We start from the raw sequence: 16,377 nt of genomic DNA, 5'->3' as shown, positions 1-16,377 counted from the left end.
TCTTGTAAAGGAGTAAAGAAAAAACACTTTACATAAAAATCTAGGTGACCTTTTCAACCACAGTAGAGGTCTATTTCTGCCATACATAAAGAGGTAAACATGTCAAAACCCTGGGAGGCAGGGATCCCTCTTCACAATATCCACTCTGACACACATGGAGTAAAGTCAGCATGCAGTCCTGAAAACATGCATTGCATTTTGAAATATTTTTGTTTTTCTTTAAAACCAGCCCATGCCTTGCAGGAGAGTAGCGTTCACCTAACCACTGGCAGGATGAGACGGCTCAATAAATATTGCAAAATCAGTAAACTAAGCCAGGGCGATTACATAATCTGAGTGAGCTACCCAGAGTGTCTGAGGGAGGGGCCGCATTATCAGAACATGCTTCAGAGCTCTGGCTAAATCACAATAAAGCTTGAAGGTTAGGTCTCTACACTCCCTTCAGAACCCCCATACAAGGCCAGGGTGGAGTAAGACCAGTCATGGGCTGCAAATACTAAGCCGGAGATGTTCTGTGTAGGCCTATCACTGAAGTTACAAGGGTTGTCCAAATATTTACAGCATCAGGCTTTCTTTTCCTGTGAACACAACAAAGCCCTATGCCAAACATTATGTTGGTACTGAAAACAGTAGCCTATATAATAATACTAATGTATAAGCCACTAGCAAAGATTACATTTTCATGTTAGGAAAAATAAACAATAGCGAATGAATGTTTCTATCTCTCCCCTCCTCTCTTCCACGCTCTCTCTCCTTCCCTCCCTCCTTCAACCTCTGCTTGACTCACCCTGCCTCACTGCGGCCGTTTTTAACGTGCGTGACGTCGTTTCCTTCCAACATGGCGCAGGCAGGTCGCTGATGGAAAACTGAGGGATTTACCCCACCTTCTGGGTTTATTTATGTTTGTCTATCAAGGCCAGAATCGGTGTAGTTTTTAAAGGAATACATACATTTGAAGAGTATTTCGCCTTTGGGACAGGTCTTCCTCGCCCCAGTTGCAGCGCGTCATGTATGAAGGCAAAAAAACGAAAAACATGTTTTTAACCCGAGCTTTGGAAAAGATCTTGGCCGACAAGGAGGTTAAAAAGGCTCACCATTCTCAACTGCGCAAAGCTTGTGAGGTGGCATTGGGTGAGTTTAATTTAATAAATCGTTGTAATTTGGGTTAGTCTTAGATTTGCACACGTCATGCATCCACCGCTAATCTTACCGGTAAGGTGTAGGGTGCTACATTGTTGCAACCATTCACTGCTAGCTATGATGTAGCCTGTAAGATTAACAAGCCTTTGCGGAAGTTATTCTTTAATTCGCTAACTGCCACGGCCAGACCAGATTTCCTTATAACTGTCTGTTATGTGGACGTACGAATCAATCTGTTGGGAAACGAGTATTTGTATGGTGATCATGTGTTAGACGCGAGATATAAGGAAATGTGCAGTCTGTCAGGGCTATCTTCCTTGTTTGTTGAAACCCCTAAAATCAGCTTAGTGTGTGGTAGGCTACACATCTCACCAAATGGACAACAAACTCGCTTTTGCAATACGATTGTAAAATATCAAATTGACCAGAAATAATGTTTCTACATCTAAAAACATTATGTTGCAAACCCGTAACACAGTATCATATCTCTAAATTAAGGTGGAGAATATTAGCCTAGGCTACTACACGGTGGTTTATTTTTACTCCTGATATTTTCTGGCTAATAAGCCAATGCATGTCGGAACTTTAAGCGAATGTTACACTGTTCTGTTATTGTTAAGATTTGATGGGATGTGTCTGTCCGCCCCCCGGTTCCTGCCTAGCATAAACAACAATGACTTGGCTTAATGGTGAAATCTAGCTAGCGAATCTGCTGCCCCACACGACCGGTGGGGAGTGGTGTCTGATATGCCACTGTGGACGTTGCCTTGCAGTTGATGTCTGTTTCAGGAGCGATGGCCTCGCCACGAGCTCCATGAATAACCGAGGGGCTGTCACATAAGTTAAGGAAGTGTCAGTCTTGATAAGTGCACGGCCGCCAGCCTAGGCTATATCATCCCCAAGCTACGTCTTCCTCCTTGCATTGGGCAACCCCCGCGTCCTGCCAAACTGCAGAGAAACACTGAATCGTTACACTGAAGTCCTGAAATGCGTTGTCTCCCCCAACATGTTTTCAGCAACAGCACCTTGTGTTTTCACTTTATCAGACCCAAGTCATCAGCCTACTGAATTTTACATAGAACCATTACTCCTGCTGATGTTACCCTGTTGTCACTTCTAGATCCGCAGATAAGCCACATAAGGTAGCCTGTCACATTCTGTGTTGTATCCAGACTCAACATATCAGGACAGTGTGTCATTCAAAACTGACCTAGTTTGTCGATGTCAACTTGTGTGTATTTGTTAGTGTGCAATATGTATGAGAGATGGGGGAGTGATTATTCACCAGACACAGGCAGCCCTACAGAACTTCTCACGCTGTATGCATTTAGGGAAATAGCCAAGCTCTAGCCTACTTCTGCAGTCCAAAAAGGGAGTCAGGGAAAGCTAGTTACACACTTTTGGAAGTAAATAATTAATGATACAATGGTGGTCCTCAGACCACGAACACTTGCACAATGTTCAATGTCTGATGCATGCTACCTTCTGCCAAAAGAGGAAGCTCATAGAGATTTCATCAATGCAGAGGAAGACCGAGAGAAGGTTCCTGTGTGCTGCAGGGTTGTAGTAGACCTATAGGCCAGTTGACAGTGCATACATTCCAGTCAGTGACAGTAAAATTCTAGGCCGGAGTTATAGAGCTCTCAAGTGGTCTTTGTGGGTTTTTAAGAAAATCGTTAAAGATCCACCACCACAATTCAGTGGAATTTGCTGTCAAAAGGTTCATCAAAACTAACACAATGTGGCAACTTGCAATCAATGTGAAAATGTGATCTGTTTTTCTCAGATCACAATGCATATTGTCCTCTGATTGACAACCACATTCAAAGGACATAAACAGCATTTCTATGTTTTTCCCAAGCTATTTTCAGATGCTGGTTCCGCAGGGGGAAAAACACAAAGTAAATGTAATATCTACCTAATGTAATATCTAGTCTAAACCTCTCCCTGGGTGAGACTTTATTAGCTGCTTGCTGCTGGTGTGAATGAAAGGGCTAGCGAGATGAGAGGACGAGATACCTGCATTATCATATCCTTCAGCAGACCACAAGCTGATGTCCTTTCGCAAGGAATTCGTGGTTTGCTAATGAGTAAGTGTTATATTCAGAGAAGCGAAGGTTATAAAAATACATACTGTATTTGCAATGGAATGGCTGTTCCAGATGTGGACCGGTGTGCTCTGGGCTGTGTGTGTTCTCAAGATACTAATGGTAGTAATTCATTAGAGTAGGCTATCAAAATAATTTGCATTTCATAAACGTGTGCATTAATCAGTGTAGAGGGAGAATGTTGACCGAAATTGCTGATGAACTTTTTGGCTGGTTGTGTTGTGGTCTAATTTCCTCCAAACACAGAGAGACCCACTGTGTGCGTCCAGTCACATTACTTTGTTATCCCCGTCATTTGTATCAGGGCAGACTTTGAAACCTCATCATCCATTTCCTGCTATTACCTTTCCCTCAGTAACTGTAACGCTAGGTCCACTTTGTCTGTGTGAACATTGAGTGCATGTGGCCACAGGGAAAAGTGCTGTTGGCATTTGTAGACTGAAAAGGTTGTAGCTTCGAGCTCCTCATATCCAGTAAGCCTAGGGCTCCTGTGAAGCCGTGTGTGTGTGTGTGTGTGTGATGGCAAACATGCAGCCTCTGCCGCAGAAGAACTCAGACAGCCCTGCTAGATTTCGGTATTCTTCATCTCCTCATAACAGCCGCCAACCCTTAAATGGTCCTGTCGCAAGATCTGGCCTAATCGTAGCCCTGTTCTGGCACACCTTGCCTGGGCTAGGTCGGCTACAGTCAGCTGTTATTGGGGACATTTCTCTCATTCCTCAGTACTGTGCTTGCTGGGCTCACAGCTGTGTGTCAGAGTATTTTGTGAGCCCCTTGCCATTTCTGAGTTGGGCTGCTGCAACCGTTCTTTGGAATTTAAGGAGTTTCTGATGTCTCCCAAGGAGTGGAGTGTTGCTGTGGTACTCTGAGATAAGAGAGCTGGAGAAGGGCTTGAATCCCCACAGAACTCAATTCAACCTTTTTCTCTGGTAATTGTAAGAACAGCCCATTGTTGCGCATTTAACAGTAGAGTTTTTTTCATGTCACCATTAGCAGCAGTAGCTAAAGTTACAAATCCCTTGACAACTGAAATACAACACTTATGTGCGTACTTAGACATTTGACAGGAAATTCTGGGTTATTTGCAGGTGGATTTATTTCTAATACGTTAACTTTCCTTTACTCTTTTTTTCTTTAATGCTGTTCATGTTGAACATGCTCAGTAATTTTTCTGCTGCTTTTTTAAGATTTGTGACAGCAAATTCCGGCCACTACTATCATTTGATTTTTTTGGCCTGGGTAACCTCACTGTACTTGACTCATTGTACTGAGCAGACAGTAAAACTGTTATATTCTGTCTTTCAGGAAGTAGAAGTATATGAAATCTCAAGCCCCATATTAATCTTTTCATATCTTACAGATTAAATAATATTTTTTAATGATTCAGGAGTCCTATGTTGTGACCCATCATGATACTTTGGAGTACCTGAAACCACTTAGGGCTGCAACAGTTGAGACTATTCAATTCATCTCCAACTATATTGGTAATTGTCAAACAGTCTGTTATCGGTATGTAATTATGTCATTTTTTTAGGAAACAACTTCAGAATTATCTGATTTGATCTCTCAACTTTTTTAACTCTCTAAATTTAGTGTGTGGAGTGTGGACTAAACAAGGCATTTAAGGGCATCTTCTTGGGCTTTGGAAAACACTCAGACATTCCTTCATCATTTTCTGCCATTTTAGCAATTGAACAACTACTTAATTAATCAAGAACATAATCAACCGATTAATATACTATAGGTTGCCAGGGCTGCCTTGAAAATTTTACCACATATATGTATGTATACCGTTTATTATATGGATGTTTTGACAAATTACTGACTGAGAAAAAATGCTTGAGCCATCCTGGTCATAATTGATGAAAACCACACAGAGACCATTGTAGAGGACATTTTACAGCATTTAAATTATTTTGTTCCTCTAACTGCCGAGCAGGTGCATAGCTGAGGAGCAAGCTATTGATGTGTAATCCTTTTCTGCAATCAGTGACCAATTTACTTTAAAGCCTTGGTAAATTGTTGTTCAGCTCTGATGTGGCAAATATCTCCACCAATTTAACAGTATAGTCTACCATTTGAATCAATGCACATCAAATTCAGCGTATTGCTCATCAGAGTCCTGTCCCTGTCTGCTCTGTAGGTGTACTTTAAAACAGTGTTTGTACAAAGGTCTGGCTCTGTACTAGGGAAACAAGGGAAGTGGCTTGGTCCACGCCACACATGGAAGGTAGGGGTGTTGCCTAATTTGATTGCTTGTCAAACTTCAATATCAACAACCTCTCAGCAAAATCACAGACTGTACCTTTAAATGAATATGGAAAAAACACAACATAGACAAAGACACAGACCTTAGAACTCATTTGCTTAGGCTGAGGGTAAACCACATTCAAACTAGTCATCAGTCTCTATTATTCAGCAGTCACCTGATAGCCACCTGCCTTCTCCATTACCTTGGCCAGCCCAGAACTACAAGCTTCCTCTAAATAGCATGTTTTCCATGACCACAGGTTCGTTAGCTTGTCACCACAGCTGCCAGATGTCCTTATGACACGTCAGAGGGAACCCTGTTCAGAGTTTGATGAATGTTCTGTTGAATACAGTCAGTCGTGTCATGATTCTTAAGGCACGTTGGGGATTTTCTGATGGAGCCGGGCAGAAAAGGGATTGGCAGTATAGTTCCAGTGCAGACCAGTGGGCTGTTTTTATTTCCTTTATTTCCCGTTAGTCAGGAAATGGTGCTGTCTGTAATAGACTTGGGCGTTTCGGGTGGTTCAGAGTCAGACCCTTCACTCAAAAACACTAGACTGTTGGGTAGTTTCCGTGCTCTCATAGGCTTAAACACCATGACAATGCAATGTATCAGTCAACTTCAGAGGACTTCATACTTGCGAGAGAGGGGTCAGTCACACAGGCACATTCACATTTGCAGTCACATTTAAACAAGCACTCACTACACGTAAAGAGAGTTATCGAAAGAACCGAAAATGAAATGAAGGTGCAGGGAGAAGTGGACGGCGTCTGGCAAGGAGCCTAGATCCACCATTGGGGCAGAGTTGCTTTGTGGTCACACAGTGAACATGGCAAATTAATTTCTTTCATCAGCTACCGCCACGTTTCTATGGCTCCAGGGGCCATACCAACACACACACACACACACACACACAGGTGTGGCAGCGCAGCTGAAGATTACTTCAAGAGACCGGTGTCTAATAGCTGCCTTTAGCTGCATTGCTATCCGAGTAGGCTGCCACCGTAGTTAAAAGACAGCAGGTCCCAGAACAGCCTTCTGGGCTCAGATGAGGCAGCTTAATTAGGTTAGAAAATCTGCACACAAAAATAAACAAGTAAATGCAGCCGTTATGAACGAGTAAGTACTGAAAATGAGCGTACATCTTCAGTGAAGTCAAAGCTAAGTGGTTGAGTTTGATAGCATGACCGTGACCCTAACGGAGTCGTGCACCCTCATGGCAGGTACTCGGTGGCAGTTCCGGCGTTTAATAATCCATGATAGCTTTGTGCCAGTGTTCTGTTCAAACTAAGACCAGTGGGGGAATTAATTATGACTCGTGCTGCCACATAGCGGGGGTGAGCGAGAGATCACACACAGGCCTTTTCTCCGCACCTGCTACTAGACTAACTACCAGGGCTTCCTGCTAATTTAGCCCTCATGGAAGAGGAGAGAACTGACACCTGTAGCAGATATGTAGCACTGCAGGCTTCAGCCAAAACACAGATGTGAAGGAAAATGAGGAGGAGGATTATTATTGACTGGCTGTTTACACTATTATTTGCCTTTCAGACTGAAATCTCTCAGTGGATAAATGTATAGAATGCAGAACCAGCTTCAGAACCATGCACAGAATAAATTGTAGAACCATACAATTTAAACGTAGAGACAGAAAACATTCAATAGTATGTATGTAGCCTATGAGTGTGTGTACATGGAGTATGTATTGTCATAGCCACGGGCACCAATTTGTTTGTGTAGGTGTGATGACTGTGAATTTGGCACTACAAACTGGCACAAACTTCATGTTGTTAAGACTGGAGATAAATACTGGAAGACATATTCCTTGTGGAAATGGAGCACACATGTGTAGGCTGACAGTTGTTCATATCCACTGTTGTAGCCTGCTGGACTCTCATGTATTCCATGCCTGGGCTGTGGGCACTCTGCTGGCCGCCCCCTTCAGCTGTCTTGATTAAATTGGGCTCCGGCTTCTGTGGCCACAGCATTCCTCAGGATGAAGCAGTCAATGACAGAGCCTCGGGCTGCTCCTGACTTGCTTAGCTATTCATCTTAACCACTGATACAAAGCCCCTCCAGGCCGGACAAATTGATAATGAGCTGGAGAGTAATGTGACTGCTGAATACTCTGCTGTGCTGTTGTGAGCAGACGACTTTTTTGTTTCTCAGTGGGCTGATCGTAGGTTAGCATTATTCCGGCGCAGTGCCTTAAACAGTAACCAGCCTTCCAGCAAACTGGGCACAGCCGTGTCTTAAATCAGTTGTCACGGCGATGCTCTGATTAGTGGGGGTGTAAACAGAACCCTGCGGCCCACCCGTGACGTCGTCCCGGCAACCCTCAGCAACACTTCCTTCTCTGCCTCCAAATGTAATTACGCCTGGGCAACCTTTGCTTTCACCTCGTACAATGGAAATGTCAGGAGACTGTCCCCCCGCCCTGCCCTGCTGCCCCTTCTCATCACCACCACCACCACCATCATCATCGTCTCCTCTCTCCACCCCCGACTTCACCATGGAAGCAGCAATGGTTGCAGTAGCAGCTACTAGTGTGTGTGTGTGTGTGTGTGTGTTTGTGTGTTTTCAGATGGAGCAAATCAGTTAAGTTGTCTTCTAAGACTAAGGTCGATGGTTAACAACATTTCACACGGCGGAGTCCAGTTAGACCATGTTTCTTTTTCTCTATGACTTAAAGAACACCAAAGAACTTTCCTCTGTCGCACGCACGCTATTTGTTTATCAGCACTGGCTTTTCAAATAACGATGTCCACAGACAAGGTAGAATATGTTGCATGATTTTATGAAAGTACGATGTATTGCAACATCAGATGCAAGTCAAATTTATAGTTTCTTATGTCTCATGCCATCGAACTACAGATCCGCTACCCGATCTGGCAAACTTGCATAGTGCGGTTATAGCTGATAGAGGGCCGCGAAGCGAATGCAGAAGTGCAGTTCACCCTGTTAGGAGTTGATGAACCACTGAAACGATTTTGGAAACATTATTTTAAGGTACAAAAAACTCTTTGGTGTTGCTTTAAGTACTGGCTATTGTAAGGACTGCTGTTGAATTATCTGGTCAACTAGCCTGCCTCCTGTATTATGGCCTGATGAACACTGATGCGCTGTCAGAAAAAACAATCAAGAAACTTCCAACAAAATAGTCATCCTTCCCAATCAGGTATTCTGTGTGTGCAGTGTGTATTATATGGTTTCCTATTTTAGCTAATTCTGGAGAGAGGTAATAAGAAATCTAACCAGGCTTAGTATCTTTAGGTGCATAGAGAGACTAAAAGTCGACCTCCTTTGAGACGTGCTTCAGGTTCATTTGTATTTGTCTTGTACTGAAATTCATAGTTGGTGATCATCTGGTTCCTCTGGCAGATGGCATCAACACAATTGTAAGTTTAGATGTGATGCTGCCTTGCAGAGAGTGGCTATCCATTTCTCTTCTCACGCCTACACAGTATTGATCGACCGCGTTCTCAGATATCCTTCAGGTGTTCTGTGCTGTGTTGTATTTCGTTGCTTTGTTTGTTTATGGTTCGACTTTCAGTGTATGAGACAGGGTTGTGTAAGGTTTCTCTATTCTCTCACTTAGGAGATGCCTGAGCTTTGGGTGGGTAATCGTTCCTTTCTGTTATTTTAAAAGTGTGTGTCAAGTCCGTGTTTTGTTGTGTTTCTAACTGATTTACTGGCACTTAAGGACCAAGCTCCCTCCTCCTTGCTTGTTTCCTGTTCTTAGCATGCGTGACTCTTTTTGTTGCGAGTAAATTGCTCAAGTTCACCACACACATTAATTTTCAGCAGCCTCAGCGCGGTGAGCATACCAATTTTAGCCGGAGGAGCGAGTGGAAAGAAATCAGTGGCCTTGCGAGGCGAATCGAGCTCCGTCGGACTGCGGACGCCGCATTCAAATCCGCCGTGCCTTTTGAAATGGTAATATCTCAGCACGGTGCGACGGGCAAGATGCTTCGATGTGCTCCAGTCAGGTGAAAAGGGAATTGAGGGCGGACCGAACCTGACCTGACCTGGACGCTCGCTCGTGCACCAGGGGTGCGGAGAGACAGAAGAAGCCATGGGCAATGGATGGAGCAGGGCTTTGGAGGAGGCCCAAGGGCTGGGATAGGGATTAGGGAGTCTTCCAGGAGAGAGGGATGGATGGAAAGGCAGGGAATGAGGGAGGGAGAGAGGAGGAGTGGGGAAGAGAGAAGGGGGAGGAAGAGACAGGGGGAAGAGATGTATTGAGAGAAGAGAGAACGTGAGAGAGGGAGAGAAAGTGAGAGTGAGAGAGAGAGAGAGAGAGAGAGGCAGGGAGGAGGGCTTGGAGTCTTGGCTCATGAAAGAGGTTCTCCGTAGGCACTCTACGCCTTGGCCAGCAGCCTCACTGCAGAATTACTCCACACACACACACACACACACACACACACACAAATGTACAAATTGATACATCTCCAGGAGTTTCCCTATGTTACTCATAGATGGAGAGCCCCCAGCTGACTAGTCACACACACACACACACACACAGGTAGATACATCAGTGTGTTTGCCCATATCCCTCATAAATGGAGAGCCCCTCACTCACCTGTCTCCTGACTCTCTCATACATATGCACACATAGAAAGCCAAAGGTAGGGCAGACAGGAGACAAGAGATGCTTTGTTGTTTCAGAGAGTGTGTATGTTCATACACACACACACACACACACACAGAAAGATGGGCTTGCTAGATCTCAGTTGCTTTGCATGTCAGGCATTCTCCCCTCAGTTTCTCAGTCCCAGCCCTAGTCATGTGATCTGCTGCCCAAGTCCTGTGGGGCTCTTCTTCTCTTCTTTTCTCTTCTCTTTTCTTTCCTCTCCTCTTTTTTCTTTCTTTTTTCTTCTATTCTCTCCTCTTTTCTTCTCTTCTCTTCTCTTCTCTCCTTCTCATCTCCCTTCTTTCCTCTCCTCTCCTATTCTCTTCTCGTCTAATTTCTTTTTTTATCTTCTCTCAACTCACCTTCCCTCCATTCACTTGTCAGGCACCAGTGCTGATTTGCTGTTTAATTGGTGAAATACTGTGTATGTGTGTATGTGTGTATGTGTGTATTTGTGTAGCCTGTGTGTGTGTGTGTGTGTGTGTGTGTGTGTGTGTGTGTGTGTGTGTGTGTGTGTGTGTGTGTGTGTGTGTGTGTGTGTGTGTGTGTGTGTGTGTGTGTGTGTGTGTGTGTGTGTGTGTGTGTGTGTGTGTGTGTGTGTGTGTGTCTGCGTGTGTCTGCCTGCCTGCCAGACCGAGTGGATATTGAATTAGTGCTATGTGCTGCAGCAGGCCCGAGTCAGCAGGATTGGCTTATCCAGTTGAAGGCTTCCTGGTGAACTTGTTTCAGCATCTCCACACATTGGCTGCCCCATTCACCTAAACATACAACAGCTGCAACCTCAGGAAAGTGAATGAATTACAGAGGGTTTATCACATTGCTTTCATAGGAAACTATGTGATAAACTAAATTGGGAAAACAGATTATCACATCTTGCTTCAGCATCACTGATGTTATTGTAACTTGGGATGGACAAAGAATAAACGGAAAATCTGTTTGAATCGATCTTTTTTGAATCATTTAATATTGATTCATATACCTTTTTGAATAATTTAACATCAAATGATATACCTTTTCTTGGAAGCATGAATAAAAAGTACATTAATGTAACTGCTTTGGGGTAAGGTTCTTAATTTAAACATTAATATTAAAAAAAGGCACAATGTTGGAGGATTTATATCTGAGCAGCATTGGAGTTCTAAATCAGATCGGAAATTGTATCGAATTGGGGCCTTGTGAATTGGAATTGAATTGATTCAGGAAATCAGTGGTGATCCCCAGCGCTAATTGTGCCTGTGTTAAACTCTGTGGTATACGTGAGTAGTTTGGGGAAGGGTGTTGGTGATGATAAAGCAGGTAAGGGCTGTGTTAAAGTGGACTGTGCAGCTTGAGGTCATTGTTTCAGACACCCCATCCTGGCAAAGATCTCTTTGACACCCCATGCGTGTCAGAGATCTTTGCCAGACATGGTCTCTGGTCATTGGCCATTTCCAGTGAGGTGGGTGTGAGTGTCACCTCAGCGACCTGTCCTAATTTAGAGGAGGAGATAGACAGAGAGAGAGAGAAAGAGAGAGAGAGAGTGAGATGGAGAGAGAGAGACGTTCCCTGTGGAGCGAGGCGAGAGTGACATGTCGTGCCACTCATGGACCACTCACTATCTGTCCCCGGCTGCTGCTGTGGACACACACACACACACACACACACACACACACACACACACACTCCTGTTCCCATACGGCTGCCACGTCACCGGCGGTGTCAAAACACATCTCTAATTTGCCCAATGGATTGCACATGCTTGTCCATACAGGCAGTAACTTGCATACACACACACACACACACACACACACACATACATGACTGAGCCCTTTTGGAGAGGACTAATGGCCCAGGCTGAGACCTTGGCTGACTGGCTTTGTGTTGCGTCATGACAACAGCAGCGGCCCCGAAGACGGCTACTCTGGGCGAGGCAGCAGAGGAGTAAGGTTCGTGTGTCGAGAGCGGAGACCTCAGCGGTGACTACAGTCCTCATAGAAAACATCAGAGTAAAGCGAGGTCAAGGGCTGGGCGGCTTAGACCCCCCCACACACACACACACACACACACACTGCGTAGCCGCTTCAGTTTGATCGCACTACGACACTATTTATCTAGCAGATTTGCTCAGTGCTGTTGCTGCAGTCTGAGTGCCTCAGTTCACTGCCGGTGGCCACATTCCACTAGTCGAGCGCATTCTTCCGTGACACTGCGCTCAGTTCCGAAAGTAAATAATGCCTCAAATGTTTCACTATGGGCTCGTTTTAATTCCATTCACAAGTCTGTCCAGGCAGTAATCCGGTCGGTGGTGGAGCGCTTTTCTGTAAGCTGGTAAAGCAGCCGTCGAAAGGTCGGTGTGTTTGTTCTAAACATGAGCCTATGAGGGTGACGGTCATGGCTACCTCAGCTGCTTTGTTTTGGAGGCCAGCCAGTTGGCTTAGTCTTAGCCAAAGTTGGGCTACATGACGTCGTCTGAAGACATTGCACATTGGCTTCGGCAAGGCTTCTGTTGCAACCACCTGGACAAATACAACGGCTACAATGCAGGATGGGATTATGGGGGAGCTGTTGGTTAGCATGGCTGTAAAACGCCATACAGTACAATGCCAGTTTATCTCAACCGCTTGTGGTTATTTTTGCCTCTGTGTGTGTTGGTCAGTACCCTGCAGTACCAGTCCCACAGTTCTTGCCTGTTAGTTTGTAATAAAAAAAAGAAGAAAAATATAATCAGCAAAACGTTTCCAAACGCTTGCAGTTTGTTTGGACCCAACCATGCAAGCTTTTAACCATGTCATGAGTATCAGGGTGGGGGGCTAGTTGGTTAGTGTGGTTTAGTATGGTTTCAGCACTGAAACACACACACACACACACACATACAGAGAAAGACACAGACACACACACACACACAGATGAGAGTGGAGGAGGGACGGATGGCACCCGTAGTGAATTACACACGCCGTTGCGTATTTGGGTTGATATATTCTTTAAGGGCCCATGGGAAATGCTGGAGCTCTGAGGCACTGGAGAGACTGTTGGAGCCTTAGTGAGATGTAGCGAGACTCACTGAGACTGAGGGAGAGGGAGACGTTGGCTGTCTGTGCTGCCGGCCAGTGCTCACACAACAGCTGCCATTGTTGTCACCGCCCGGTTTCAAAATGATTTGAAATGGGATCTTGGGCGCATAGATCCTAGTCGGTGTTCAATTTGGTTACAGCATGTGTGTGTGTGTATGTGTGAGAGAGAGCCGCCATCTGCATTAGCATTTAATTACTGTTTTTAGTAATCAATTCAATTCTGTGGGGTGTTTGTTTCAGTTGGGCTCAAGCTTTCATTTTTAATAATGTATAATTAGTGTGGCTGTGCACTGCACATTTCCAGAGCTGTTTGACAGGGCTGCTGGAATTTGGATTGGAAATGCATCCTTTCCATGAAGGCAATGAAGTTGGGAGCAGTTCCGTGTGTGTGTGTGTGTGTGTGTGTGTGTGTGTGTGTGTGTGTGTGTGTGTGTGTGTGTGTGTGTGTGTGTGTGTGTGTGTGTGTGTGTGTGTGTGTGTGTGTGTGTGTGTGTGTGTGTGTGTGTGTGTGTAATGGGTCTTCTTTTGAGCTGAGCAGTGTGAGTGTTTTCAAGGTCAGACTCCAGAGCATGACTCAGTGCTGAGAATTTCTCTGCAATCTTTAGTACGGTGCAAAGGCAATATAACAAGTTTACAGTATAACAAACACAACAAACTTTATTTCACCTAATCAGTTGTAATGGGCATTATCAGCACAATCACCGTGCGCGCATGAGTGTGTGTGTGTGTGTAGAACCCACTGTGGGGGCTCAGGTGAGTTGAATTAGGGGTGGCCGTCAGCAAGTCTCTGGAATGCTGAACTTAATACAGCATCTCCACGGTAAATGTTGGCTCAATTGTTGCGTTGCCATGGTTTCAGGTCTCCGCGTGGTAACTGATAGTGCTGGAAGAGTGTCATTTCCTGCTCCAGGCAGCGAATGGCATTACTGTTTACTCACACTCTCTCTTCAGAGGACTACACAAGAACTTGATAAGCAATGAAGGTCAATACTTTAAAAGTACCAAACGATTCAAAGAGAAAATGATATGTTGTTAAAACATTCAAAATGCCTAATTAACAAGTGCCTAACGTTCAGAGGCACTTATATTCTAACAGCCAAAAACAAACCACTGTTGGTGTTTTGTTTGGTGTGTCAACATTGAGATTTCCCGTCCATAGAGGAAGTGTGGTTGGTTAGTTCATAATGTAGGCCCTACACACAGTAAACAAAGGCCTCTCCTCAAAACTTGTGTTAAGTTTGCTTTACTCTTATCCTAGATGATCAGACTGTTTAAGTTTTCATTTGCTTTGAGCTTTAGCGATCATGTTTCAAAGCTTTTTTTATTTGAATGTTGTTAAGAAACTCTACTTTCCTGCCTAGATCAGAGGGCAGAGTCAACAGGCATCTCTTTGTACATCTCTTTTTGCATATTTGTTACAGGACACACATGCAGTTTGCTAGTTAGTTGTCATTTCAGTAGCACTGCCTTTGAAATGCCCCGCTCAAAACCATGTGAAGTAGGCCAGGTCAACCAGTGGCCCTCTTCTAAAGACCACACAACACACATGTGTTTTTTTCAGCAGGCAGTAGGGTTGAGAGGCCTTTCTCTTTTCCTCTTATGATCTCTCCATCCATCTTTCTCACTCTTTCCATCTCTCTTGTTCTGTCTCTTTTTCTCATTCTTTCTCTCTCTCTCCCTCCCCCTGCTAGAGATGTGTGGTCCGAAGAGAGAGATGGGGGTGGCCTATCTGGACCCCCACACTCTTTCTCTCTCTCCTTTCATCCTCTTTACCTTTTGCTCTCAGTTTCTTGCTTTGTATCTTTCTCGCTCTCTCTTTCACTATTTCTCTTCCTCCCCCAGCCCTCTCATCGTTGTTCACAGCCCAGAGAGAGAGAGAGGAGCTGCTTGGACCATCACCCTATTTATATATCTCCCCTTTCTCTCTCTCTCTCACTCTCTCTCTCACTCTGTTTCTCCCCACCCACCTTATTGTTGTAGCCCAGAGAGAGGGGGTGGTATAGAGAGGAGGATAGAAAAGAAACATGAAACGATGGAGGGTCCGCGCATCCCCTCTCTCTCCCAGGCCTGTGAACAATGACGAGAGGGGTGAAGGAAGAGTGAGCGGGAGAGAGAGGGAGGACGAGATCCTCACTGATTCTTTGTTCCTCGGAGTGATTGCAGTGTGTGTGTGTGTGTGTGTGTGTGTGTGTGTGTGTGTGTGTGTGTGTGTGTGTGTGTGTGTGTGTGTGTGTGTGTGTGTGTGTGTGTGTGTGTGTGTGTGTGTGTGTGTGTGTGTGTGTGTGTGTGTGTGTGTGTGTGTGTGTGTGTGTGTGTGTGTGTGTGTGTGTGTGTGTGTGTGTGTGAGCACTTAGTCATCCATGAGCGCCGCAGCACTATGAGAACGGCCCATTACATGCAGACCAACTACAGGAACTTTTCTGTGTTGCTGTGGCTGATTTGTTTACATTGTCTGATTTCCTCACACAATGGATAGAGAGAGCATTGTGAACTGCCAGCTAAATGCATTTCCATAGCGTTTCTTCTCCTTCTTTTCTTCTCTTTCTCTTTTTCGTTATCTCTCACTTCTCCCCTTTGGAATACATTTATTCAAGTGGTGAGGAGGATATCATTGTTCCTGTTGTCATCCCACATTTTGACTGACATTGTTTGCTCTGGTGGACAGTCAGTCTCCACCATTCTGGAGCAGGAAGCAGGAGAGGCACTGTGCCTGCATCAGTAAAGCCCAGTTAAGGCTCACCTGGTTCACGCCCATCTCTGATCTCCTGATTTGATGTTTTTCTCCTGTCCATCATCTCCCTCCAAGCCAGCTAAGGCATATGGGCATATTGGGCAGCCGTGGCCTACTGGTTAGCGCTTTGGACTTGTAACCAGAGGGTTGCCGGTTCAAACCCCGACCAGTAGGCACGGCTGAAGTGCCCTTGAGCAAGGCACCTAACCCATCACTGCTCCCCGAGCGCCGCTGTTGTTGCAGGCAGCTCACTGCATCGGGATTAGTGTGTGCTTCACCTCACTGTGTGTTCACTGTGTGCTGAGTGTGTTTCACTAATCTAGGATTGGGATAAATGCAGAGACCAAATTTCCCTCACGGGATCAAAAGAGTATACAGTATATACTTATACTTATACAAACAGAGATTAGAAAAGTTTGGAAAAGTTTCTCATAGGCTGCCCTGCAGAGTGAGGATTAAGTAGG

The 16,377-nt window shown here is 44.9% G+C and overlaps 1 protein-coding gene across 5 annotated transcripts in view; it reads left to right on the top strand.

Moving 5' to 3' along the window:
- The first annotated feature begins 816 nt into the window (after nt 1-816).
- arfgef1 (ADP-ribosylation factor guanine nucleotide-exchange factor 1 (brefeldin A-inhibited)) overlaps nt 817-16,377 on the top strand; it is a 70,790-nt gene continuing 55,229 nt past the window's right edge. For all 5 annotated transcript variants that reach the window (XM_076290908.1, XM_076290905.1, XM_076290907.1 and 2 more), the window contains exon 1: nt 817-1,131. In XM_076290908.1, coding sequence (XP_076147023.1) covers nt 1,008-1,131 — 124 coding nt within the window. In that variant the 5' untranslated portion in view covers nt 817-1,007. The remainder of the gene's footprint in view (nt 1,132-16,377) is intronic.

Source organism: Alosa pseudoharengus, unplaced genomic scaffold (genome assembly GCF_046254945.1).
Source record: "Alosa pseudoharengus isolate Yale_2024_CS ecotype anadromous, Long Island Sound unplaced genomic scaffold, YU_APseudo_1.1 YU_APseudo_1.1_scf_18, whole genome shotgun sequence".
Taxonomy (NCBI): domain Eukaryota; kingdom Metazoa; phylum Chordata; class Actinopteri; order Clupeiformes; family Clupeidae; genus Alosa; species Alosa pseudoharengus.
The sequence above is the reverse complement of the archived record's forward strand: the minus strand, read 5'-3'. Positions and strand labels throughout refer to the sequence as shown.